The 26,631-nt window shown below is 49.2% G+C and overlaps 1 protein-coding gene across 11 annotated transcripts in view; it reads left to right on the top strand.

Annotated features, from left to right (window-relative positions):
* The window catches only part of EVA1C (eva-1 homolog C), a 110,798-nt gene that overhangs the window by 36,557 nt on the left and 47,610 nt on the right, over positions 1-26,631 (top strand). For 6 of the 11 annotated variants that reach the window (XM_043448718.1, XM_043448713.1, XM_043448712.1 and 3 more), the window contains exons 2-3: positions 12,166-12,289; positions 22,017-22,169. In XM_043448718.1, coding sequence (XP_043304653.1) covers positions 12,166-12,289; positions 22,017-22,169 — 277 coding nt within the window. Of the gene's footprint in view, positions 1-8,862; positions 9,060-12,165; positions 12,290-22,016; positions 22,170-26,631 lie in introns of all 11 variants that reach the window. The other 5 variants (XM_043448719.1, XM_043448720.1, XM_043448711.1 and 2 more) reach the window with 4 other exon arrangements.

Raw genomic sequence — 26,631 nt, 5'->3', positions numbered from 1 at the left:
GGACCCTGGCCTCGGGGCTTTTAATCCTCTGTGCTCCTCCCACTTCCTCCTTGTCCATCCCCGGCTTCAGGATGAGGACGTTCCAGCTGTATGGGATTCTGAAATGCCTTCTGAAATTATCTAAGTTAGATCCACCTCTTAGCTCTGACCATGTTTTACAGACACAGTGGATGTTCCTTTCAGAATGATGTGCTTATTAGTAACCCTCAGATGCTTCATGCAAATAAAAAGTGGGAGGGGGGGAACTGGTCAAATATGTGGGTGAGATTCCACCTATATGTCCCTCTTCACATCCCAGTGCACAGAGGGATCTCTGTGATTCGGAGAAGTCCTGAAGGGCAGGAAGAGTTTGCCTTGGTTTATCGCGTGTGTTCCCAGGTTAATTTTGGATGCATACTTGCTCAGTTGTGTCTGACTCTTATAACCCCATGGAATGTAGCCCACCAGGCTCCTCTGTCCGTGGGATTTCCCAGGCAGGAATACTGGAGTGAGTTGCCATTCCCTTCTCCAGGAGATCTTCCTGATTCAGGGATCGAACCCACGTCTTCTGCATCTCCTACATGGGCAGATGGGTTCTTTACCACCTGGGAAGCCTTAATTTGGATAGACCCTTCTTTCCCCCCAGCATAACACCTGCTCCTCCCATAGAACACTTTGCCTTCCCGCTCCCCGCCACCCCCGCCCGCCCCGGCTCCCTGATTCTTTGAAAATCCGTCATTCACATTTTGGTCCTTCAGGGCTCCCTGGATTATTTGTATATAAATGGGTTTTTTCCTTGGAAATGCAATGGGCATGATGATTCCAAGAATGTCTTCCCTGGGTCTTTCTGAAGATGGAGAAGAGCTTCTGTTCTTCGTAGGGGTTCTTTCCCATGAACCTGTCACCCACCTTTAGAAACAGGAAAACATCAAAGCCTTTATCTAAAGTCCTCTAGGATTTGCCCAGCTGAAGCCTCTGGACGTGCCTCTGTGGAAGGGGCGAGCTGTGACCGGGGCTGTAGGAGTTTCTGCTGCCTGCCAGGGAAGAGAGCGGACACTTCCCACTGCTCCCCCTCCCCCAGTTTAAACAAGGGTCAAGGGAGCATTTCCAGGACATTCCAGATTCCGAGGAGCGATTTCTTAATAGTGTGTGCACTTTTGCCTTCTTTCAGAGTAGTAAATATTTGCCCACAAATAGGCAATCAGACAGTGAAAACTGGCTGAGAGTATTAACACATAAAGCGTTTTTGACTGACCCAACGTGATGGGGCATTTGATCCATATAGAACTGTTAACAAAACTGCATCTTTAAAAAGGATCCCATCTGGGGACTTCCCTGGCAGTCCAGTGGTTAAAATTCTGTGCTTCTAATTCATGGGGCACGGATTTGATCCCTGGTCAGAAAACTAAGATCCCACATGCTATGTGGAGGGGCAAAAAAAAATAAGAAACAACACAAATTAAATAAAATTAGATTGTTATATTAATTTTTTTTTAAGGATCCCAGCCAAGAAACCAAGGTATGGGGGAAGCTAAGTGCCACAGTCTGAATGTGTATGTACTCCCCACACCCCTCCCCCCCCACCCCAACATATTGAAATCCTAACTCCCAAAGGGATGGTATTAAGTGGTGGGGCCAAGGGTGGAGCTTAAGTCATGAATTGTCATTTAGTCTCCAAGTTGTGTCTGACTCTTTAGGACCACATGGACTGCAGCATGCCAGGCCTCCCTGTCCCTCACTGTCTCCTGGAGTTTGCCAAAGTTTATGTCCATTGAGTGGGTGACGCTATCCAATCATCTCATCCTCTGCCGCCCTTTTCTCCTTTTGCCTTCAGTCTTCCCCAGCCTTCGTGAATGGGATTCACTAATCCCATGAATCTCTTACAGAAGAGACCCAGGGAGTGCCCCTGACCCTTCCACAGTGAGAAGAGGCCATCTGTGAGCCAGGAAATGGCATCTGGGCTCTCCCTGGATCTTGGACCTCCAGCCCCCAGAACTGTGAGAAATGAACTCCACTGTTCATAAGCCACCCTGTCCGTGGCTTTCATTAGTGCATCCTGAACTGCATGGGGGCCAAGCCGCCTCAGTCCTGTCTGACTCTTTGTGACCCCATGGGCCCCGCCAGTCTCCTCTGTCCGTGGGGATTCTCCAGGCTAGAATGCTGCAGTGGGTTACCATTTCCTCCTCTAAGGGATCTTCCCAACCCAGGGATCGAACCTGTGTCTCCTGCATCTCCTACATGGGCAGGTGGGTCCTCTCTAACCCTAGAGGCACCTGGGAGGCCCATCCTGAATGAAGTAAGGTACTCAGTAATGTGTTGACTCAACCCAACACATTGGAAAGAGTGGACGTGCTCAGTGGGGAAGGTGATTGCATGCTGGAGGGGGCTTTAGGTCATCTGCTCTCTGCCCTTTGTTCAAGGTCAGCCTTGGCAGTGGACTCTTGCTCCCCCACAGTTCCTACCTTTTCCTGTGAGATGTCTGATCCAGAGGGCATCTTCCCAGCTCCTGGGGTCCTCTTTCCCAAGAATCTTTTCCTACGCTGACTTCTTACACCCTCTGCCATGGCCATTTCCATCACTTGTAACTGTTCCACCTTGGAATCTGATCAAGCAACTTGTCTGATCAAGCTGTCCTCTCCCTCCAGCTTGCTGGTATAACTGCCCCCACTCTGACCTTGGTGGATCTCAGCAGACCTCTGTTCCCCTGGTCCTCTCCTGTGACCATCTCTTTCCCTGTATTTCTTGGTTTATTTTTTAAAATGTACTTATTGATTTATTTTTTGGCTACACTGGATCTTCACCGTTCCAAGCGGGCTTTTCTCTAGTTGTGGTGACTGGGGGCTACTCTCAGCTTCCTATTGTGGTGGCTTCTCTTGTTGCAGAACACAGGCTCTAGGTGCTTAGATTTCAGTAGTTCTAGCACATGGGCTTAGTTGACCCTCAGCATGTGAGATCTTCCCGGACCAGGGATCGAACCCATGTCCCCTGCATTGGCAGATGGATTCTTAACCACTGGACCTCCAGTGAAGTCCCGCCTCACCTATATTTAGCTTAGAGCCCACAGTTCATCATTTCAAGCTCTTTCTTGCTAACACTGCGTTTCAAATTTGTCTGATTCTAACCCACAGTGAGAAATGTAATTTAAATATGACCTCGGACTCCTGTGTCTGTGTATTTATACCCACACACATGTACATACATAGGTTCTCTCCCAACCTCAACCCAATCGTAATTATTGAAAAATCTCTCCCTGGTCATCAGTTCTTATGACTAAGCCTCATTTCTCTCCTCACCTCACCAAGTCATTATAAGGGTCATCTGTACAAACTCTTAGTTTCCTCACCCAGCACAGGCTTGGTCTCTTACAGTTCTGGAGGTCAGAAGTCTAAAATCAAGGTGTTAGCAAACCTGCGTCCTTTCGGGGGGCTTCAGGGTACCATCTGCTTCCTTGTCTTTCCCAATTTCTAGATACCGCCTGCATTTTTGGCTCATGGCTGCTTCATTCCAACCTCTAGGTCTATGGCCACACCTCCTTCCTCTGACGCTGACCTTCTTGCCTCCATCTTATAAGGACCTTGGAGTTATATTGGTGTCTCCCAGGTCATCCAAGGTGTCTTGCCATCTCAAGATCTTTAAATTAATCATAACTGCAAAATCCCCTTTGTGATGTAAAGTAACATATTTAGATTCTGTGGACATTTGCGGGGGATTCTTCTGTCTACCAGGTGAGCCATTTGCTTATTTTTTATTTATTCATTTGGCTGCGTGGGGTCTTAGTTATAGGACTCAGAATCTTTCACTGCAGCCTGCGGATTCTCTAGTTGCGGCTCGTGGGCTCAGTAGTTGTGGCATCTGGGCTTAGCTGCATTGTGGCATGTAGGATTTTAGTTCTCCAACCAGGGATTAAACCCATGTCCTCTGCATTGCAGGGCAGATTCTTAACCACTGGACCACCAGGGAAGTCCTCATTTTCTTAATTTCTGCCCACTTTGAACCTTTTCTAAACAAGCTCCTGTTACCCACTCATCATCCCAAATGCCCCTCAAAGTGATCCTTGATGACCCTCATGTTGCTGAAAGCAGTGGTAGTTCTAACTGTCCTTCTTTTGATCTCTTAGCAGCTTCTGACACAGCCAATCAGAATGGGGCATAGAAAGCACCTCTGGGGCCCATAAGGTGGGTAGGCAGGTGGGTAGGTCCTCACGAGCTTTTCCTATATTTCCATTTATTAACGTTCGTAAGGGAATCTCTGACGCAAGAACTGTAAGACCATCAGCTCAGGGTTCTCCTTTCAGGTGGATAATGTCATGCAGAGTCTCAAATTACAGCCTACAGGTTTGCATCATGGTAAGCATAGAGTTGGGTTTCCCCAGTGGCTCAGGGGTAAAGAGTCTGCCTGCCAATGCAGGAGATGTGGGCTCAATCCCTGGGCCAGGAAGATCCCCTGGAGAAGGAAATGGCAACCCACTCCAGGATTCTTGCCTGGAAAATTCCATGGACAGAGGAACCTGGCAGGCTGCAGTCCATGGGGTCGCAAAGAGTGGGACACGACTTAGTGGCTAAACAACAACAAGCAGAGTTAGAGATAGAGGCATAGGATAGTTTTAAGGGCTTTTCTTAGACTTTCTTTATTAGTATAAAGTATTGGTCATGAAGCTGCAGGCAAAGGTTTTTTAAACAAACATTTATCTACCAACTAAAACTTGCACAGATCCTAAGTGCATAGCCAGGTGAACTTAGAACACAGTGAAATGTGTAGCCACCCTTCACGTAAAGAAAGAGCTTTGCCAGTTCACATACACTCCCCCTTATGTCCCCTCCCTGGCACCTAACCCTCTCTTCCCTAAGGTCATGCTATCCTGGGGATGCATGGGTGGTTTTTAAACTTTTTCCTTTTTTTTTTTTTTTAAACTGCATACAAATGTTTCATATTATCTTATTTTAAAGTTTTAAAAATTCTTTTGACCACACCAAATGGCATGTGGGGTCTCACCTCCCTGACCAGGGCTCAAACCCGTTCCCCCTGCATTGGAAGGGCAGAGTCTTAACCAGTGGACCACCAGGGAAGTCCAGATTTTTTCCCCTTTTAAATAGACTTTCTTTCTGAGAAGATTTAGGTTCACAGCGAAATTGAGCAGAAAGTTCAGGAATTTCACCCACAGCTTCCCCCACCATCCCACACCCCCCACACCAGCAGTGCACTTGTCACAACCAGGGAACCTGCTGTGATACCAGATTGCCACCCAGAGTCCGTAGTCCATACTAAGGGTCTCTCTTGATGCTGGGCCTCCTTTGATGGTTTCATCGCCCTACAGTTCCTCTGTGCTCCACCTATTCATCCCTCTCTCCCCCGCAAACCTCTGGCAACCACTTATATTTTCACTGTCTCCATAGTTTCACCTTTTCCTGAATGACATATAGTTGGAATCATGCAGCATGGAGCCTTTTCAAATTGGCTTCTTTCACCGAATCACATACGTCTTATTTCCTCCACGTCTTTTGTGGCTTCATAGCTCATTTCACTTTTTGTTGTTGTTCAGTCACTAAGTCATGTCTGATTCTTTGTGACCCCGTAGACTGCCGCACGCCAAACTCCTCTGTCCTCCACTATCTCCCAGAGTTTGCTCAAGCTTATGTGCGTTGAATCAGCGATGCCATACAACCATCTCATTGTCTGCCGCTCTCTTCTCCTCCTGCCCTCAATCTTTTCCAGCATCAGGGTCTTTTCCAATGAGTCAATCTTCACATCAGGTGGCCAAAGTATTGCAGCTTCAGCTTCAGTGTCAGTCTTTCCAATGAATATTGAAGGATGCTTTCCTTTAGGATTGACTGGTTTGATCTCCTTGCAGTCCAAGGACTGAATAATATTCCACTGCTGGACTTAGGCCTAGTTTCCAAAGAAGGAATTGGACTGAGTCTAGAGCAAGTTTTACTGCTGAGCTTGTACAGTGTCAGAACTGATGTATTGGGAAGGAGGCTCCTCTCTCTCCTCAAAGTGCAAGAGGGCCAGAAAGACCTCCCGTTAATCAATTCTGTGCATCGAGCTTATGTCTCCAGAACATCACTCTCAGGATATGAAGATGGTAGCAGGGAGGCTCTGGCCACTGCTCTGCATCCGGCTGTATTCTGATGCAAACAGTCCCACGGAGATCAAGTTTGTTTCCTGAAGACAAACTATTAACACATGACAAATTGGGTGATGAAAGGTGATAGTCCGAACACAGCAGAAGTTTCTTTCTCACTCACATGACAGTCTGTGCAGCAGGCAGCAACTCACTTTGTCAATCTGGGAATCAGGCCCCTTTGGCCTTGTGGCTCAATCTGCCCCAGGGCCGTAACATCACCTTCATTTAACCAGAGTAACACATGGCCTTTCAGACAGATCATAAACACTAAGCTGAGGTCATGCTCCCAGAACTGATTTAAGATTTCAGCCAGCTGAGCATCCCCATGAAGGATGGGGTATGATTGACAAGAACATTTTATTGACAAAGTCGAAGAGACCCAAGGATGATAGTACCAGCCTGGGAAGCTTCAGGGTGGGTACTGGCCTGGGGGCAGCCTCAGAACCACCCTGAGTTCCCTGGATCCTAAGACCTCACAAAGAATCTTGCATAAATCATGGCTTCATCAGGGCTCACCTGTGCATCCTACAGGATGACACTGACCTGGGGCCCCAGAACCACCAAGGGATCTCTGCCTGGTCCCTCTCAGTGCCCCGAGGGGTTCACCTTATAAGCAACAACATTCCAACAAGCAGGGTCCTGACTCACAATGCATGCGTGCATGCTAAATCATTTCAGTCGTGTCCAACTCTTTGTGATCCTATGGACCACAGCCCACCAGGCTCCTCTGTCCATGGGATTCTCCAGACAAAGATACCGGAGTGGGTTGCCGTGCCCTCCTCCAGGGAATCTTCCTGACCCAGGGGTCAAACCCACGTCTCTTACATTTACTGCATTGGCAAGCGGGTTCCCAGGTTAATGTCACCTGGGAAGCCCTGACTCACAGGCCTGCTGCTAAACGGCAGTTTTGCTGCTCAAAGCTAGACTTCGCTTCTCGGGGTGGCTGATTCCTTGGCCGATCTTATGATGGTGGTTATGGGTGGGAAGGAAAAAAGGAATTACAGCCGGACACCTAAGGGCTGGGTGCAGAGCGCCGGGGAGGGCGCCCGGTCCTCACTTTCAATGGACAGGTGTGCTTCGGTAGGTGAGCCCATCTAGGCAGAGCACCTCAGTCCCTTCTCTGCGACCGTCAGGGGAGCCCAGGGACCTGGACTGGGCACCGTTTGTCAAGCATGACAGTTCAGAGAGGATTTTGAAACCCAAGCAGGAGCAGCTTGAGCACAGCCCGTCCCTGTGGGGACTGGGGCGCCTGGAGGCCGCCTTCCTCCACACCCCTCCTCCCCTCGAAGGCCGACGCTGCCAAAGCGTCTCCTACACACCTCCCCAGAAAGTCCCTGGCTTCCCTCCCAGCCGCCTCGCGATTGACCTCATGAGGTGTGAGAAGGAGGAAAGGAATCTGCATCTCAGATGAGCCTTCCTTCCTCCTTTCTGAGAAAACATCCAGGCCGCTAGTGCCTGCCAGGCCATCCATGGCTCCTCCGAGCCCAGGGCCTTCTCAACTCAGCCAGCCTCGCTGCAGGTGTGGTGACAGGGAGCCGGTATAAATCTCCTGGGGCTGCTATAACCAATGACTGAACTCGGATGACTGAAGACAGTAGAAATACATTCTCTCATAGTTCTGGAGGCCAGAAGTCTAGATCAGATGTCAGCAGGGTCGTGCTGTCTTCAGAGTTTCTCAGGAAGAATCTTTTCTGGGACTTCCCTGGTGGTCTGGGAGTTAAGACTCTTCCATTGCAGGTGACACAGGTTTGATCCCTGGTCAGGGAACTAAGATCCCACAGACTGTGCAGCACAGCTCCCCCCCCCCCCAAATATATATATATACACACACACATATATACATATATATTATATATAAAATATATAATATATATATTTTTTTAACTAAAAAAAAAAAGAATCTTTCCTACTGTCTTCCAGCTCCCATTGATTCCTGGCCACCCTGGAGGTTCTTGGCTTGCAAAGACATCACTGTAGTCTTTACATGACTGCTGTCCTGTGTCTCTTCTCTTCTCATCAGGACACCAGTCATATAGGATTCAGGGACCTTCTCACACCTGATCTCAGCTTAACTAATTACATCTGCCGTGACCCTATGTCCAAACAAGGTCACATTCTGAGGTCCCTGGTGAAGGTCAGTTTGGGGGGAGACACTATTGGACCCATAACCGAGTCACACCATCCCCTCTACCCTCCCTTCAGAGAAGTCCCTTACCCTAGGCAGGATGCCTGCCTTGCTTTCTTCTCCAGGACGGAGGCTGGCCCAGGACTGGTTTCCTAAAATAAAACGGGCATCCCCCCGCTCCAGGAAGGCCTGGCCCAGCTAGTGGGGGATCAGAGAAGCCAAGTCTCCCTTAGGACAGGCATTTACATGCCCCAGGGACACCCACTCGCATTTCTTCCTACGTTATAGAGATGCTTCAGGACTTCTTGCCTCCTGGCCAGCCCTTCAGTGCTTCCTGGAGGGAACACGCTCTCGGAGCCTTGCCACGGGCCAGCCCAGACCCAGGGCTCCAGCCCAGACAGAAAAGCCGGCTCCCTTTCGGGCCCCCAGCTCTGTCTGATATCGTGTCCTGGGGAGCAAGGGAGGAAGCCCCGCCCATAGCACAGAAAGCCCCGCCCACAACGGAGGAAGCTCCGCCCACACCTTCCTCACTGCCCAGCCCCCGCCCCAGGGGAGCCGAGGTCCTCCCGCTCTGAAATCCATGAAGGAGTGGTGAACTCCTATACCCCTTGTAACCCAGCTGAATATTTTCCAGGTTACCTAACCAAACTCCTGCAAAACCACACCGCCTATGCCTGTGATGGGGACCATTTGAATCTGCAGTGTCCTCGGCATTCCACGATAAGTGTCCAGTCGGCATTTTATGGGCAAGATTACCAAAAGTGTAGTCCGCAGCAGCCTGCCTCCCAGAGGGAAGACAGCCTAACCTGTGTGGTGCCCACCACACTGCAGGTATTGCCTTTCCTAAGATGTTCTAAGATGACAAAATGGTTTTCTCTTTCTCTGCCTCTGCCTGTCTGTCCCTCTCTCTGTGTATATACTTGTGATTCCACAGTTCACTCCAAGCAAACCTGATCCCTGAAAATCTCCATGTAGACAGATCACGAATTTGGCAAGTGAGCTATTCTTTGCTTCTGAGTCTATATAGAATGCCTACTTATTGGAGCCCTCCCTTAATACATTTGCAGAATGAATTTATTCAAAGGCACGCTGCTCCCTGCAATAAAGCTAAGTCATACCATTATGCTGGGTTTCAACCTCGAGGCTTAACATCTCTCGTCAGCCCCTCTACCCCCCACCCCACCCCCAGGAGATGAGGGAAGGCCATGCCTGTTTCAGTAGAAACCGCAAGGCAGACATCAGAGGTCATGGTCAGATTCTTAGAGAATGCACTCAAGGAAGAGAAATATCAATAATTATCTTTGTTATTTTTTATGGGTTGCTTCTCCAGTTGTAGATAATCGTGTTATTCTGGTTTGGATCTGTGTTGAGCAGTCTCTGCTGGTTTATTCTTGATAGTACCAGGAATTGGGGGTGGAGGCGGGGAGCTGACTCATTCTTTTTTTGATTGGCATTGGGGAAATACTTGGTCTATGAGGAGGTCAAAACAAATGTATTCTGTAACAGCGTACAGAAAACCTGAAAGAACTCTTTTGGCCAACCCCAGTATCCATGATGACTTTCGACTATTCTTGCTTTCAGTTATCCAAACAACCTCCATCCTGCTTTCCTGGCCCCTCAACATCTATAACTAGTTGGCCAAGGTTATGGAGTCACTTGGGTTTGGATTTTTTTTTAATGACTCTGAAGTTCCCTATGAATCCGTTGACATCAAGGCGGTTAGAGTAGTTGGTGAATTAGATGTCAGCTTGATTTTTGTCCGTTGTGAGAAATGAGGGTAACGGTAAATTTCCAAAGAGGACTGAGGAGAAATGGAATCAGCCTCAACACGGCGCAGCTCTCCCTGAGGCTGGAAGAGGAGAAGCAAGCCTAATGTGATAACGTAAGGGTTTTTCTGTTGCCTGGACTGTTTATTGCCTCATGCCAAGCGCTGTAGTATCTGGGTGGTCACGTGATTGGTGAAGACACCCACTGAGAAACCACATAAATGTGTTTGAATGAATCCCCTGGTTTCCACGCCCTGAGGAGAGACAGCATGCTTCTTCTGGAGACCAGCGGTTCCTTTCCTTGCGTGCCCCACCCTCCCTCCAGCCCTCCCCCTTGCCCTGAGAACTCCCCGTTCCTCAGCCCGAGCCCACCTGCCTGGTGTCAGGCTCTCCCCTGGGTTTGCGAAGAACGGTGGCCAGTGCCTCCAGGGCGGAAGTGCCTGCTTGGGGAGGCGTGAGCTCCTGGCACACGCGGGAGCCAACCTCATCCTCCGATCAGGGCGCCTGCCTCTGCCAGGCAACCCCGAGGGAAGAGGATGTTCCCGTAACCAGGCGGACGACTCAGCATTTGTAAACACAGCCCGGATGTTGTTCGGAGAGCTCGTTTGCCAGAAGCGTCCCTGCGCGCTGCTGTTTTTCCTCCAGAGGTTAAGAGATTCTTTCCTCTGTCTTTTAACCTGTGTTTGAGAGCTGACGCAAGGGGCTTCCTCAGAGAGCGGTTGCCCGACGTAGAAGGGGACGGGTTGACGTCTGCCCATCCCACCTCATCCCATGACTAAATGGCTACAGCGTCTCTCAGCTCTGACACACTTCGGAAAGAGCGCTGCCTTGGGTCCCGTGGTTGTAACACAAGGAGCCATGCAAGGGCTGATGATTCCCTCAGCCAAGGAATATGCACCATCCTTTGGGGGTCCTTGGGGGTTTCCCTGGGCATTTTTCCTGATTTTATGCACAACTGTGAGGCCCCTAAGGTGACAGAGAATACCCAGTAGGGCCAGCATCCTGCGCGGAGATATTCCATGGGCTACCGTGAGAACATGGAGACTCTAGACAGGCTTGTGAATCGGCACTAAATTCAGTCCAACAGGAATAAGTAGATTCTTGGGAGCGTTTTTCCTATTCTTGGCGTGGAGGACCTCTGTGTTCATGATGGGCAGCGGGGGGGGAGTCCTGACCCATGTGGGAACTGAAAGGGCGGCAGTGGGATGGGGGTCCACCTGCGACCCAGTGGTGGGTGATCCCCGAGCTTGCCCAGAGCAGACTCACTCACAAAGGTGTGATCAGCCTGGGAAAGGTCAGGAGAGGTTTGAAGAAAAGTGTTTAAAGCCAGCTCAACAGCAAGCCTGAGTGTTCGCTGGGTGGGATACCGCCCAGAAGCGGGTGGGTCCTGTGTCCTTGAGGTTGGTGAGGGTGAGGATCAACTTTTTAATTTTCATGTGTTGACCTGCATTTGGGTCGGGGTTTCCAAAAACTGCAAGTGAAAGTGTTAGTCGCTCAGTCGTGTCTGTCTCTTTGTGATCCCATGGACTGTGGCCCTCCAGACTCCTCTGTCCATGGGATTCTCCAGGCAAGAATACTGGAGTGGGTAGCCATTTCCTTCCCCAGGGGATCTTCCCAACCCAGGGACTGAACCCAGGTCACCTGCCTTGCAGGTGGATTCTTTTACCATCTGAGCCACCAAGGAAGCCCAGAAGTCTTCCAAATGCTGACCGTTCCTGTGACCCATGTTGGGTGTTTCTAAGGATGCGTAGCTGTGATTGTTTCACACAGCAGTGGTGGGTAGGGGTGGACATCTGCGTTTCTTCCAGTCCACAGTCTCTGGTACCTTGATATGGCTTATGTCCCCAGGACACCACAATGTCACTCTTTTGCTAGAACTTCAGTAGTGGTGCCAGGCAAGGCTAATTGGAGACTGGTTTTCTGTGGGAGGCCTGGCACTGTTGGAGCAGATATTCTTTTGTGAGGAGTGATGGGGAGACAGAGAGCCAATCTGATCAGTCCCTTGTGGGTGTGTCCGTCTTAGACTCAGCTGATACCAGCGTGAAGGCTTTAAGTGTGAGCCCCAGGCCAGGCAGGCAGGCGCCCCTCCCTCCAGAGCAGCCCAGGTGTGGGGTCCCGCAGACGCTGCGTGTGATTCTCAAGCCTGTCCCTTTTCTACCCCCTCCTTTTAGAAGGTGCTGGACGAGTGTCAGAACCAGCGGGCCTGCCACCTCCTGGTCAATAGCCGTGTTTTTGGACCTGACCTTTGTCCAGGAAGCAGTAAATACCTCTTGGTCTCCTTTAAATGCCAACCTAGTAAGTAACTGCTGAGGGGGACAGAGTGTGTGGGGGGTGTGGGCTCTCGGTTTCATTCATAGCCTGATGAAAATGCTCCGCCAGTGGACCAGTTGGCATTCGTCCCACTTTGAAACTCTTATTAGTAGAAATGCCAAAAAAAAAAAAAAAAGAAATGCCAGGGTCCCAGCCTCATGTGTGGGCAAACTTATCTGTGTATGTTCTTGCAACCCCCTGAGTTTTTTGCTTTTTAATTCTTTTATTTATTTAGCTATGCTGGGGTCTTCGTTACTGCATGCGGGCTTTTTCTTGCTGCATGCAGGCTTTCTCTAGTTGAGGGGAACAGGGGGCTACTCTTCAATTCAGGGCACCGGCTTCTCGTTGCAGTGGCTTCTCTTGTTGCAGAACGCGGGCTCTAGGGCACTCGGGCTTCAGTAGTTGTGGCTCGGGGGCTCAGTAGTTACCGCTTGTAGGCTCTAGAGCACAGGCTCAGTAGTCATGGCATCTGGGCTTAGTTACTGTGTGACATGTGGGATCCTCCCAGGCCAGGGATCAAACCCGTGTCCCCTGCATTGGCAGCCAGATTCTTAGCCACTGGACCACCAGGGAAGCCCACCTCTGAGTGTTTTTAGAAATCCCTCCGACTATGTAAAATTCGGTGGTACTGATGCTAAAGGTACCGGGTGACAAGAGACTGCAATTGATTTTCCCAAGTATGGGGAGCTGGTTCTCCGTTTCAGAGGAGGGCTTGTTGTAAGGTTCCCCCCACCCCCTCAGCCGCAGGGCAGCTTGTTCTTCTGGGGTGGCCGATGGCACAGCTGCCGCCTGAGCCCACGATGACAGACCTTTACGAGCTGGCTTCTTCCCACTTTCGTCTTCAGCGGGTCATCCTGAAGCGGCATCTTTCCTAAGGAAAAGAAGAGGACTTGGTAGGAGCAACCTTTCCTATTCTTTTTTTTTTTCCCGGCCATTCTGTGCAGCATGTGAGATCTCAGTTCCCCGACCAAGGATTGAACCTGCACCCCCTGCAGTGGGAGCTTGGAGTGTTAACCACTGGACTGCCAAGGAAGTCTCCAACTTCTTCCATGCTGATTCTTGCAATTTTCTCCACTGACTTCCCCCTTTCTAACGCACACCAGTTTTGTGGTTAACCGGTTGCAGTCCCCAAATAATTGCTGTTCCGTGAGGAGGTCCCACCTCCAGGCGTGGAGGGCCTGAGAGAAGCGTAGGTAATTACAGGTTCCTGGTAATACTTGAAAAACTTGTTGGAAAGACAGCAGTGTGCTAGCAACATTTGGCCAACGGTCGGGGAAGAAATTTTGTAAAATTCTGCACTGCCACCACAATGCAGCACTTCATCCAGACACACACTCAGACTCACACTCACATGTGCCCCCACCCACTGTCACTCACAGTGCACACACCTGGACTCTCACACGTGCGTACCATCACACCCATAGTACACACATAGGCGTTGTCACTCATGTAGCCACACACTCACTCGCAAGTACACACAATCACAGACTCCCACAAATAGGCCCAAACTTTGCAGAACAGTCTACCCCCGCCCCCCAGGAATTCTCACCAACTCCTCCCCCAAACTTTGCAGAACAGTCTACCCCCGCCCCCCAGGAATTCTCACCAACTCCTCCCCCAAACTTTGCAGAACAGTCTACCCCCGCCCCCCAGGAATTCTCACCAACTCCTCCCCAACTCAGTAGAGTCAGGAAATTCACTTCTAGATGCCCACGCTCTTAGAGGCACCTGATCTCAGAAATGACCACACCAGGGGCTTCCCTGGTGGCCTGGTGGTTAAAACTCTGTGTTCCCAATGCAGGGGGCCTGGGTTCAATCCCTGGTCCGGGAACTAGATCCCACATGCGGCAACTAAAGATCCCTCGTGCCCTAACAAAGTCCCAGCACAGCCAAAAAAAGAGCCACCCCCACCCAAAAAAAGACGACACCCTTGGCCACACCTTGTCTGCCTAAGCTTCGCCTTCTTTTCCCCTTCTGCCGATTTGTTGTGATAGTCTCTGACCTTTTCTGTCTGTTGGAAAATTGCTTATGATAAAAAGCTGGGCAGGACCAGCATCTAAAAGAAGTGAAAAGGCCCTTATGAAATCAGCAGGACCCCAGAAAAGCTAGTGCTGGTCACAGCATGTTTCTACAGTGGGCAGTGAGGTCTGTCTGCTCATTTCACTTCGTCAGACCCTTACTAACTAACCGCTGTGCACAGGTGTGGGCCAGGTCTTGCTTATGAAGAGAACTCACGTCTGGCAGAGGATTCCTTGATGGTTGTTCTGTCTTGGGTGATTTCCATTGTCCCTTCATCCAGAAAACATTTATTGAGATCTTTACATACTTGCTTGTGTCTTAGATTCTAGGCCAAATATCTCCTTTCCCCAGAAAGACCCTCTCTTAAAAACATACCTAAAGAAGACCCCTGTGCCCTTGATACTGTGCAAGAAGCTCAAAGGAGGAATTGATTGACCTCAGTTCAGGGAAGACTTTCCCAACAAGTGATGAGGAACTCCTGGGGTCAGGTCAGGGCACAGGAAGCTCACTCCTTAGAGAAGCCTGTGGCCGGAGGTGCAGGGGCCTGGAGGGAGCAAAAAGGAGCACCAGGCAGAGAGCTGGAGCAGGATTCAGGGCCCTGAGGGCCAGGGAAGGAGGTGGAGTCTTCCCGTAGGGCAGCATTTAAGCAGGGAGGGCCCTCGGATGGGCTTGTAAAGCCCCCTCTGGCTGCCTCATGTATAACACTAGAGGGCCAAGCCCTGTGTCTTAGTCCGTCTGAGTTACTATCACAAAATGCCATCAATGAGGTGGTTTACAATCAACAGAAATTTTTTCCTCTCAATTCTGGGTGCTGGGAAGGCCAGGATCAAGGTGCAGACTTGGTATCTTCTGACAGCCTGCTTCTCATAGACAGCTGTCCTTTTTACTCTAACCACACTTGGCAGAAAGGCAAGGAATCTCTCTGGGGTCCCATATGTAAGGGCACTAACCCCATTCATGAGGGGTGCACCCGTGAAGCTTAGGTGCTTCATCATCTAAGCACCTTCCAAAGGCCCCACCTTCTGATGTCTAATCCCACCTCCCAATCACGTGGGCATTAGGATTTCAGCAAGCGAATTTTAGCGGGACAAAGATTCAGACCAGAGCATCTTATGTGACCTGGATGGACATTGGTGACCTGGGGCACTGAAGTGTTCTGGTAGTTCCTATGGGCTGTTATGAAATAGTGGTGGAAGTGAGGTTGTTCCCACACCTGCCTCCCTCTTTTTCTGCAACACTCTCACCTCCAGAGGTTCTTCCCCATGGCCCCAGTTCCAGTTCCTGCATAACACTCTGATTGTCCAAGGCCCCACTGCTGAACCCAGGGCACATGGAGCCATCTTCACCACAGGAGCCAATTTACCCCTCTCTGCCCAGCATTACCTGTGTGCAGTGACACCTGCCTTGATGGAAGTATTTACACCAGGGAACTTGGCTGAGGCTACAAATCAGGGCACATTCATGTATTTGTTTTTTTGGAGAGTATTTTATCAGCAGTCCTCACTAGAATCTTCTTTCCTTGATTGTGTGCCATGCTTTACCTCATCCTTAAATCTCATTCCTTTGGAGAATTTTTGGTTTCAGCAAGTTTTTGAATTTAGGGTTCATGTTCTTGTCTGCTGTGGAGCTGCCGTGTGATCTTGGGCAGTGGAGGGAAATGTTCTGAGCCTCCGTAACTCAATTATAAAATAAAGATAACACACATTACACTTTCTATGCAGGGCTGCTGCAAAGAATAAAAATATAGTTCTGTGTGTAAAATGCTTAGGACCTGTCAGGGAGTTGAGTTCAGGCACTGGTAGCTATTATCCCCAAGTGGCAGATTAAAGTAAGTCTTTTAAATTTTTTTAATTTATTTGTTTATTTTATTTTTGACTGCAGTGGGTCTTCATTGCTGTGTGGGGGCTTTCTCTAGTTGCAGTGAGAGGGACCACTCTCTAGGTGAGTGGGCTTCGCACTGCAGTGACTGCTCTTGTGGCAGAGCATGGGATCCAGAGCATCCAGGCTTCAGTGGTTGCAGCTCTCAGGCTGTGAAGCATGGGCACCATAGTTTTGGTGCGTGGATTTAGTTGCCCCATGGTGTGGAATCTTCCTGGACCAGGGATCAAACGCATGTCTCCTGCATTGGCAGGCAGATTCTTAACCACTGGACCAGCAGGGAAGTCCTTAAGTAATTCTTGCTAAAGATATGAATGACTGCAAGGCAGTGACATACCAGTGGTTGGGGTGGGCTGTGTGTGCTCTGCCCCAGGTAATAGTGGGGTGCATTGTCCGTTGAGGACTTAAAAACACAACGTGCGTGTGTGTGTACTCATTCGCTTCAGTTGTGTCTGACTCTGTGACACTCTAGACTCTAGCCTGCCAGGCTCCTCTGCCCATGGGATTCTCCAGGCAAGAATACTGGAGTGGGTTGCTGTTTCCTTCTCCAGGAGAAGCCCCTAAAAACACAATAAAAGAGGCTAAATAGTTGTCTTCACGTTAACATTGTCATGCTTTGGCAGCTGTAAATAATGTCAATAATAACATATTCCCATCAGGGCAAAGCACCGATGCTGAAAGCTTGGCTTCTGAGCACTGGTGCTGAATCGAATCTCAGAGGCAGAGTTTTGAGTGAAGTAGAAAAAGGATGGCTTTACTGCTTTGCCAGGGAAAGGGGGACACAGCACGCTGCTGCCTCAAAAAACTGCAAGTCCCAGCCCGTGGGGGTCTGGTGAGGCGTTTCATAGCAGTGGTTCAAGGGGGCTTGCTGATAAGGTTAGGGTGAATGCAGGGCCTGTACTCCTTTAATCGGGCCTCAGGTGGTGTTCTTTGAATGAAGAATGCTAACACCTTCCAAAAGCTCCAAAGGATTGATGCTTTTGAACTGTGGTGTTGGAGAAGAGTCTTGAGAGTCCCTTGGACTGCAAGGAGATCCAACCAGTCCATCCTAAAGGACATCAACCCTGAATATTCACTGGGAGGACTGATGCTGAAGCTGAAACTCCAATCCTTTGGCCACCTGATGCGAAGAACTGACTCATTGGAAAAGACCCTGATGCTGGGAAAGATTGAAGGCGGGAGAAGAAGGGGACGACAGAGGATGAGATGGTTGGATGGCATCACTGACTCCATGGACATGAGTCTGAGTAAACTCCGAGAGTTGGTGATGAACAGGGAGGCCTGGCGTGCTGCAGTCCATGTGGTCGCAAAGAGTCGGACACGACTGAGCAACTGAACTGAGCTGAACACCTTCCATTCATTGCGGATTTTATTTCTGTAAAGAGCTCAAAGATATTGCTGTGTGTATCCCCGGAGAAGGAACCAGGACCTGCCCCAAGGCTGCACTGTTGTTTCTTGGCTACTCTTCTCTAGTTTCCGCATGTCCTCTCTTCTCTGATTAGCAACTGTTCTGATCTGCCCTTTGCAGTTCAGGGAATATCGTGGAGGCTGGAGTCTATTCCCTCCAAACAAGAAGCAGGGGCCAGAAAGACTTCCATGCCCAGGAGTCCCTGCTCGGATTCATCACTCCCACTACCCATCTCTGAAAGGCCGCTGGTGATGTGCAGATCCGCTGATGTGCAGATCCGTGTTAAAGAGGAATGAATCGCACACATCGGCCTCTAATTAGGAGGGAGAATTTGCCACCTTTAAACCTGGGTGGTTGTAACTCCACCCAGGCTCCTGGGTAAAGCATCCAAACCCACACGGATGTTGGCAATACGTTTCTGCAAAGGCTGCCCACACCTTTTCTTTTCTGATGCCATCCAGCACTCTGACTCACTTCTGACACAAGTTCTAGTTCTCCAAGAAAAGCGGCAATTATGTTACTAGTACCATTGTTTTTAGAACCCAGAAATGTCACTCTTCGATGACAGTGAATTAATACATTCCCAAGGAACCAAGAGACTCAGCAGCATACAGTGGTAACCCCAAGCGTGTAACATGACACGCACAGGTCCCTCCATTCCAGGAAGTGATTTGCCCGTAATCTGGGGACAGAAACCACTGGAGGCCTTACATGGGGGTGTTGCGTTACTCTGGGTGAGTTTTTGGCTTATACCGAGGCTGGTACCTTTAATCTATGAATCTTAAAAACCAGGCAGGTGGGGACTACTAAATACTGCACTCCATGGGACCGCAGGAGTTGGACATGACTTAGCAACTAAACCACCACCACCACCAAATGCATTTCATGACATGCCTTAAAAAAGCTCTTCTAATTTTAAAAAGTTCTGATAAAGAAGAAAGAAACCATTCCTGTTCAAAAATTTCCGGAATACTGAGATAAGGCTTAGGTTTTCGTCCTGCCTTTTCCCTCCTCCTTTTTTGGTGAGCTCTGCCAATGGAGGGCATTCTTAGCATTTTTGGTATTCTTCTAGTTGGAAGGGTGCTTGGACTCATTTGGTGTGTCTACCCGAGCCCTCTGTTCTGCATCAAAGGCTGTCTCTCACACTGGACCTTTGAAGTCAGGCAGTATTTTGGTGTTGGTGGGATTTAGTGTTTGCTCATCAAAATCTCTGAAGAACTCATAGCAGTGCGGATATGACTCACCGAAATCAAACCTTCCAATGTCAAGGTCAGACTCCGTGTTCTTTTTATTAAGAAAAAGAAAACAAAACTTTTCTTGGCTCTAAGTTTAAACTGCTTTATTAAGATTTTAACGTTGGGTAAAGGGCTTCCGAAACATTTGCTTAGTCATCACTTGACTTTTTCCTCCTCTGATGGGTCCTTGCAGGTATGTGGAAATCCTAGACAGGATAAGGATTCTGGGAACATCTGTAACTTGCTTTCTGCTCTACATCTCTCATTCATGAATTTTCCCATCAACATGTTCTAAAGAACCATTGCCCAAGTTTTCTAGCACCGGAGCTGATGGTAATCTTGAGATACTAAAATTTTTCCTTCAAGCACTTCAAAAGCTTGGCCTCACTGCTCCTTCTGTGTTTTTAGGCATGGGGATTTACAAGTTACCGAAAGGTGGAATTTCTATTAGGAAATTATTTTCTTTCATGTTTTAAGATTGGGACTTAAGCATCGGTAATTCCAGGATATGAAGGTCCCGCTGGCCACCTTTGCCCTGATGTTTACTGCTCATGCCTTCTCCTTCAGGGAATTTCAGAATGGTTTGATCGCAACCCAGAGTAAGAAAAACATTTTGCCTCTTGGCGCAACATAACCACACACAACTAAAAGGAATCCTTTATTAAATAGTGTTTATCTTTACTTTATATGATGCACTTTGAAGTTTTCTGAACTGTTCTTTTTTTTTTGATTTCTAATCATGACTCATTAAATTGATTTCATGATGGGCCTCAGGCGACAACTGGAAAACTTTGATTTGAGGGATCAGCCTGCACCTCCAATCCAGGGAAGAAAAGTGGAATAAAAACATGAGTGGGAGAGAGAAATAAAATGGTGGGTGTGGGGGTGATGGGAGGTGTGGACTAGTTTTCCTTGTTCTTCCTCCCCATCCTGGAATTTAGCTCATGTTTGCTGGTGACACCAGTGCTTGTCTGGCTGTAAGATGTGCCCCTGGTTGCCATTTCAAAGTATAAAAAAACTAGGATTGGAGTGACAGAGTGGGGCTAGCATTTTTTCATGGTTTTTCTTATAAAAACATTTGGAGGGGGCAGGAGAGAACCACACATGCAAAGAAATAACCTTGGTCCCCTTTAGGTTTTCCTTTGCTTTTATTTTGCAGAGTCCAAAATCAGTGGGAGGCTAGGAAAAGATATTTATCGCATGTAAGAGACAAAAGTTCAAAAGTTAGCATCCAGCATCTATGAATGCTTCCTACAAATGATTTTCTAAAAATCCAAAACATAACATGCAAAGGATAAGAAGAGGTGGTTCGCAGAAGGGCTGTTTTGATGATTAAATTCACTGAGACATACCAAGATCATAGAACAAGCCCCAAGTTCAGAGAAACGGCTCAGTAAATATTAGCGATTGTTGTTTTAAAAATATCTTTGTTGGGACTTCCCTAGTGGTCCAGTGGCTGAGACTCCACACTCTCAATGCAGGTGGCCTGGGGTTCAATTCCTGGCCAGGGAACTAGATCCCACATGCCAAAGCTAAGAGTTTGCATGTTGCAACTAAAGATCCCACATGCCAACGTAGACAGAAGATCCCACAACTAAGACCCAGCACAGCCAAATAAATAAAAATAAGGCAGAAATGTCTTTGCTGAGATATAACTTACACAGCATTGCACTCACTTGTTTTAAGTGTCCAGCTCAACTATTTTTAGTAACTGTACTGAGTTGTGCAACCACAACATCAGACCAGCTACAGAACATTTCCATCATCTCAAAATACTTCCGTGTCCACTTGTCATTGTCACTTCCTGTCCCCAACCCTCAGCCTCAGAAAACCACCAACCTTCATTCTGTCTCTAGAGGTTTGCCTTTACTGGATATCTCACAGAAATGGAATCACATATTAGGTAGTCTTTTGTGTCTGTGGTGTTATTATTTTTAATACTACTATTATAATAATAGTGTTATTATTTAATATTATTTTAAATACTATTATTACTTCAAAAATACTAAAAAAAATCCATTCATTAGTAAACATTTAAATTAATTGAATTTTTTTTTTTGGTACAGTCAATAAAAAAAAACAATAAACTCTATTTTCTCCAGGGTGCGTTTATAATGTCACCTCTGTGTAATGTTGCAAAGAGAATTTCACTGTGGTACTCAGATTAAACAAATAAACTTTTTGTAAATTCTTTGAGGACTAACCATGAGCTGGAATCTTCCTCTCCTGGGACCTACACCAGCCTGAGGGCCCGTTGTTCCGGAACTGCCAAACTTGGAACCAGCTCTTCACACCTCCAAAGAGGGATTCTTTTTTTTCATATTCTTTTCCGTTCGGGTTTATCACACGCTGTCGGATGTCGTTCCCTATGCTGTGTAATAGGACCTTGTGTTTCCAGGAGGAATTGTTCACAGACACGGCTCCTTGTTTTTTGTTCCTTTCCTGGAAAAGGAAATAATTTGCTTGTGCGTAGTTTCTCTGTCTCTTGGTAGATACACCAATGGGACGTGAGAATGTTGTGAAGTTGGGTGGTAAGGTTTCACTGGACTCCCTCTGAGATTATTCTTGGTCTTTACCTGTGTGGGGGCTTCCCAGATGACACTAATGGTAAAGAACCCTCCGGCCAATACAGGAGACTCAAGAGATGCGGGTTCAATTCCCGGGCCAGGAAGATCCCTGGAGGAGGAAACGGCAACCCCCTCCAGTGTTCTTGCCTGGCAGATCCCACGGACAGAGGAGCCTGGTGGGCTACAGTCCAAGGGTCACAAAGAGTTGGACACGACTGGGGGACTAAGCATGCAGCTGTGGGGGTCCCGAGATGACCTTTGAGAAAAGGCTCCCTGGAATCAAGGAACCTGTGTGTTCAGGTGGGGAGGGAGAGTGAAGTCCCTCCGTGGCCAGGCTTGTCCTAGGGCTGGCCCAGTGCGCCCTGCCCTCTCCACCCCGACGTCCCTCCTCCTCCGTTTGGTCCTCAGTGTCGTCCCTGGGTCTCTACCCTGATCCACTCATTGCTCCCCCCCGCAGAAGGATCGCAGGGTCAGAGTGCCATGCCGTCTGTCCCTTTCCGGGGGTGCAGCCCCGCAGGGGATGGGAGCTGCCCAGGACGCGGGCGATGCTCACGGAGTCCTTCTGGGGAAGCTGATGGTGCCGCTGATTTTGGTTTCTGCTTCAGATGAATTAAAAAACAAAACCGTGTGTGAAGACCACGAGCTGAAACTGCACTGCCACGAGTCCAAGTTCCTCAACATCTACTCTGCGACCTACGGCAGGAGGACCCAGGAGAGGGACGTCTGCACCTCGGAAGCCGGGCGGCTCCCCCCCTTTGGTAGGTGTCTTATGTGGGTGCTGTCAGGGTGCTGTCCGAGGAGCCTGGGGCTCCGGTCTCCACTGGCTGGTACCCTGGCTAGAGGGAAAGTCAAGGGCGAGGGGAACCCCTCACCAGGGTCTGCCTCCTTCTGCCCCCAACCCATTGCATAATCCGTCTGGCGTTGTCATTATTGAGTGCCTGCTGTATGCAAGGCCCATCCCAGGCTTGGGAGAGTCGTTAGTGACCGACAGTCTACCTGGAGCTGACCTTCCCGCGGTGGACGAGGACGCGATGTGAAAGCAGATAATGCACGAGCGCATACCTCAGATTTCAGGTGCTGATCAGCATTAAGGGCACAAGCCGGTGTGGAAAGGAGAGGGCAGGCTGGCAGGTGGGGGGCTGCAGGGAGGCACAGGGTAAACGGGTGAAGGCGTGCTGAGCAGAGACGCGAGGAGGAGAGCCTGCAGACCTTGGGGAAGGTGTCCAAGTGGAGAGAAGAGCCAGGGGAAGGCTCTGAGCCTGCAGGCTGAAGAAGAGCTCAACGAGTCACTCTGAGAAATCTGCAGTGTGGAGCTAAGACATGTCTGAAAGGCCCATCCTTCAAGTGAAGGTGAAGGGGTTAGTCGCTCAATTGTGTCCAGCTCTTTGCAATCCCATGGACTCTTTGCAATCCCACCAGTGTCCTCTGTCCATGGGATTCTCCAGGCAAGAATATTGGAGTGGGTTGCCATGCCCTCCTCCAGTGGATCTTCCCGACACAGGGATCGAACCCAGGTCTCCCGCCTTGCAGGAAGATTCTTTACCATCTGAGCCACCAGGGAAACATTCCACCCTTCAAAGTCACCTGTTATTATTAGGGCTCTCCAGAGAAACAGCATCATTAGGTGATAATTAAGACAGATAGATAGACTGCTTTGAAAGATTGACTCACGCAGTTGTGTGGCCTGGCAAGTTTGAATCTGTAGGGCAGGTTAGTGGTCTGAAAATGCAGGTAAGAGTTGATGTTCGGTCTTGAGTCTGAATTCCACAGGACAGCAGACTGGAAATACTGGTAGAGTTTTGTATTTCAGCCTGGAGAAAAGCTTTTTCAGATGACCTGTCTTTGCGCTTGAAGCCTTCCATGGATCAGTTGAGGTCCACTCAGGTTATGGAGGGTGACCTGCTTTACTCAAAGTTTGCTGATTTAGTGTTAGTCGTATCTTTTTAAAATTTAAATGCAGGTGATTTACAATGTTTCAGGTGTACGACAAAGTGATTCAGCTTTATAGACACGTGTGCTCACTCGGTCGTGTCTGACTCTGCGACCCCACGGGCCACAGCCCACAGCGCTCCTCTGTCCATGGGGTTCTCCAGGCAAGAATACCAGAGTGGGTTGCCATTTCCTCCTCCAGGGGATCTCCCCACCCAAGGATCAAATCTGCGTCTCTTGCATCTCCTGCATTGACAGGTGGATTCTTTACCTTTTGCCACCTTTTACAGATTCTTTCCCATTGTAGGTTATTACAAGATGTTGAATATAATTCCCTGTGCTGTACAGTAGGTCCTTGTTGTTTATCTATTTTAGATGTAATGTATCTGTTAACTCCAAATTCCTAATCTATCCTGCCTCTTTACTCCTGTGATAATCATAAGTTTATTCTCTATGTCTAATGTTAGCCATATCTTTAAAATGCCTTCAAAACAACATCTAGACTGGTGTCTGACCAAACCCCTGGGCACCGTAGTCTGGCCAAAATGACACACGAAGTTAACGATCCCAGTCCCCAATCTGCGGTGGTGAAACAACCTCGCCTAGACCTGCCATGTTACCAGGGAGAACAGACTCGATAGTGAAACAGCAAAAAAGGTGCACTTCACTCATCAAATTTCAAATGAGCTCCTTATTGTGTTAAATTGTTGCAGCGGATCCCCGGATCACATGTGAAATGAAACATTAATTTTAAAAAGAAGTTTATGAGTAAGTAATACCTTGGATCTGGGGGTAAAAAAAGGAAAGAAAGTGACCTAGCCACACAGGCAGACTCTCAGGCAAGACTAGAGAGAGAGCCAAACACCATTTCACAAGGAACACGTGTCCCTTGTCTCTGAGGCCCCTCGCCCAGCATTCAGGGAAGGAAGGCCCTTGGTCAGGAGCGTGGAGGGTGTCTGAAGGACAGCCCAGCAGACAGCAGAAGCAGCCTGAAGTGGGCATCCAACCTCTCTTAATTAGCCCCCATCTTAACAGGCTTGGCTGCCACGTGGGTGGAGAGACACTCACGGGGTGGCTCCCCCGTCTGTCCGTGCCCGGGGCCCCGGAAGGTGACCTGTGAGTTTGGAAACTCCAGCCTCCCTCTCATATAACATCTGCATGCGTTCATGTCTCGACCCGGTCCTCCCTTTGTCCCTGCTGCTGCATTAGATCAAGGGACCATTGCCTGGTCACCTCAGGAGGCCCCCTGTCCCTGGACATGGCTTTCCCCCCAGGGTGGCCAGAGGCAGCCTTCTAAAGGGCCAGTCTGATCACTGCCCCCCGGCATGTCCTCCAGGGGCTCCCTATGTCCTCTGGTTTGCTTAGCTGAACAAGGCACCCGGATGACCTGACCTCTATCTACAGAAAGGTATTACACTGCTTAACCTCAGTGTGGGGTCACTTAATATTAATCAGGGGTTCTTCTGAGCAGAAGTTGGTAGATGCACATGCAGGCTGAATGACTGATGTTCTGAAAGTTGCTGCCTTACGTTCCTGGGAAGTTGGATTCAGGAGTTAGGGTTAAAGAGATAAGTCATCAGCCAAAGAAAACAGTAGCAGACACCGTGGCTAAAAGACAGGTTCCCATGGAGAGTTCAAGGAATCCTCGAGTCAGTCATGAATAAGCCTTGTTGACTCGGGCAAAGTCTGTGAATGGGACACTGAGCCCTTTGCTTGGCTGGTCAGTTTTAAAAGCTTGAAGCCCTGGCTGAGTCACATGGCGAAACCCCTGCCCTCTTCCCCCACCTCCCTCCCTGCCCCACAAGTGCATTCATGACCCAACACCCCGTGTCAGAGACCTACAGGCCCCAGGCTCTGCAGTGTGAACGGGTCCAGGCAAAAATGAAAGGGTCCTTGAAAGTGCCCATTCATCTCACCATCTTGGGTCCCCACCCACTCACCATCTCAAATGCCCATTGATTTCTTTTTTAGCAGCAGAAACTTTTTGTATTAGGGTATAGCCAATCAACAGTGTTGTGGTAGTCTCAGGGGAAGAGCAGAGGGACTCAGTCATACATACACATGTATCCGTTCTCCCCCAAAACCTTCTCCCGTCCAGGCTGGAAGTGCCCACTCATCTTGTCCCCCAGCTCTCTATGGAGGTCTCAACCCGGTTCTCACCTTTCAGGTCAGCACTGCAGGGCGGAACTGTACATGTGTGTGGCGCCAGGAAACCTTGGCTGCCAGTGCCAATGAGTTTTCTTAATCTTACTGAACGCTAAGAAATTCTCTACTCCTCGGTGCAGGTGAGCTGTCCATGAAGGCTTTAAACTGCACTTGGCATGTCTGTCCCACAGAATCGTCAGTTTCCCATCTGGTGTAAGCACACTTTAATGTCCCCCACTTTAGAAAGCTGGACTCCCTCTTTTGACCCCCAGCCCCCTTCCGCTGCGTCTGAAAGTCTTGTGGGCACTCCCTGCACTCAGGATCCCAAATCCAGCCCGTTTGCTCCCAGCCCGCTCTGGACTTCTCTCATCTAGACTATCTGGGCCTCCTCCCTTCTCCTTGATTCTGTTCCCTCCCTTAGCCGCTTCTTTGCTTAGCAGTCAGAGGGAGTTTTTATCTAAGGCAACTCAGATCACAGCCCCCATCCCACTTGAAGCCCCCAACTCTGTCTTCTGTAATTAGAATGAATCCCATCCCCAGTCGTGGTCCTGCGTCCCTCTCTCCTTCCTTCTCTGCCTCTGGAGCCCTGCTCACTCATTCACACTGTCGTGCCTTTGCACACGCTCTGCCTTTGGGCTGGGATGTTCTCAGCCCACATCTTCACATGGCCAGCTTCGTTTCATCACTCGGGAATCCACTCGGACGTCATCTCAGGGATCTTCCCAGGCACCCTGCCAGCGTGGCACCTCGTCCGGGTCTCCGCCTCGAGCTGTCCTTGTCTGATGGTCTCCACAGTCTGGAGTCACTTAGGTGCCTGGTCTCTCTACCCAGGAGAAGGCCAGCACTGCAGAGGTGACGTGTGTCTGTGCCATGAGGATTCCCAGCCAGCAGAGCAGGGCCTGGCACAGAGTAGGTGCCCGAGTGAATCTTGAGCCCCGTGAATGAATCAGAACCACCAACACCCCCCCCCTTCCTAAGTGGGGTGAGCCACACTGGGCTCAGCAAGTGGATGGTTGCCGGCTGGTACATGGGCCTGGTGTTGTCGTAGCTTCCAACCTCTCGTGAGATGCTGGAAATCTGATTTTTTTTCTAATGTGAAGTTTTCCAACTTTTAAAACACTGTGAGAGCCAAACAAAATATGCCTA

This window comes from Cervus canadensis, chromosome 27 (assembly GCF_019320065.1).
Source record: "Cervus canadensis isolate Bull #8, Minnesota chromosome 27, ASM1932006v1, whole genome shotgun sequence".
NCBI classification, from domain to species: Eukaryota; Metazoa; Chordata; class Mammalia; order Artiodactyla; family Cervidae; genus Cervus; species Cervus canadensis.
The sequence above is the reverse complement of the archived record's forward strand: the minus strand, read 5'-3'. Positions and strand labels throughout refer to the sequence as shown.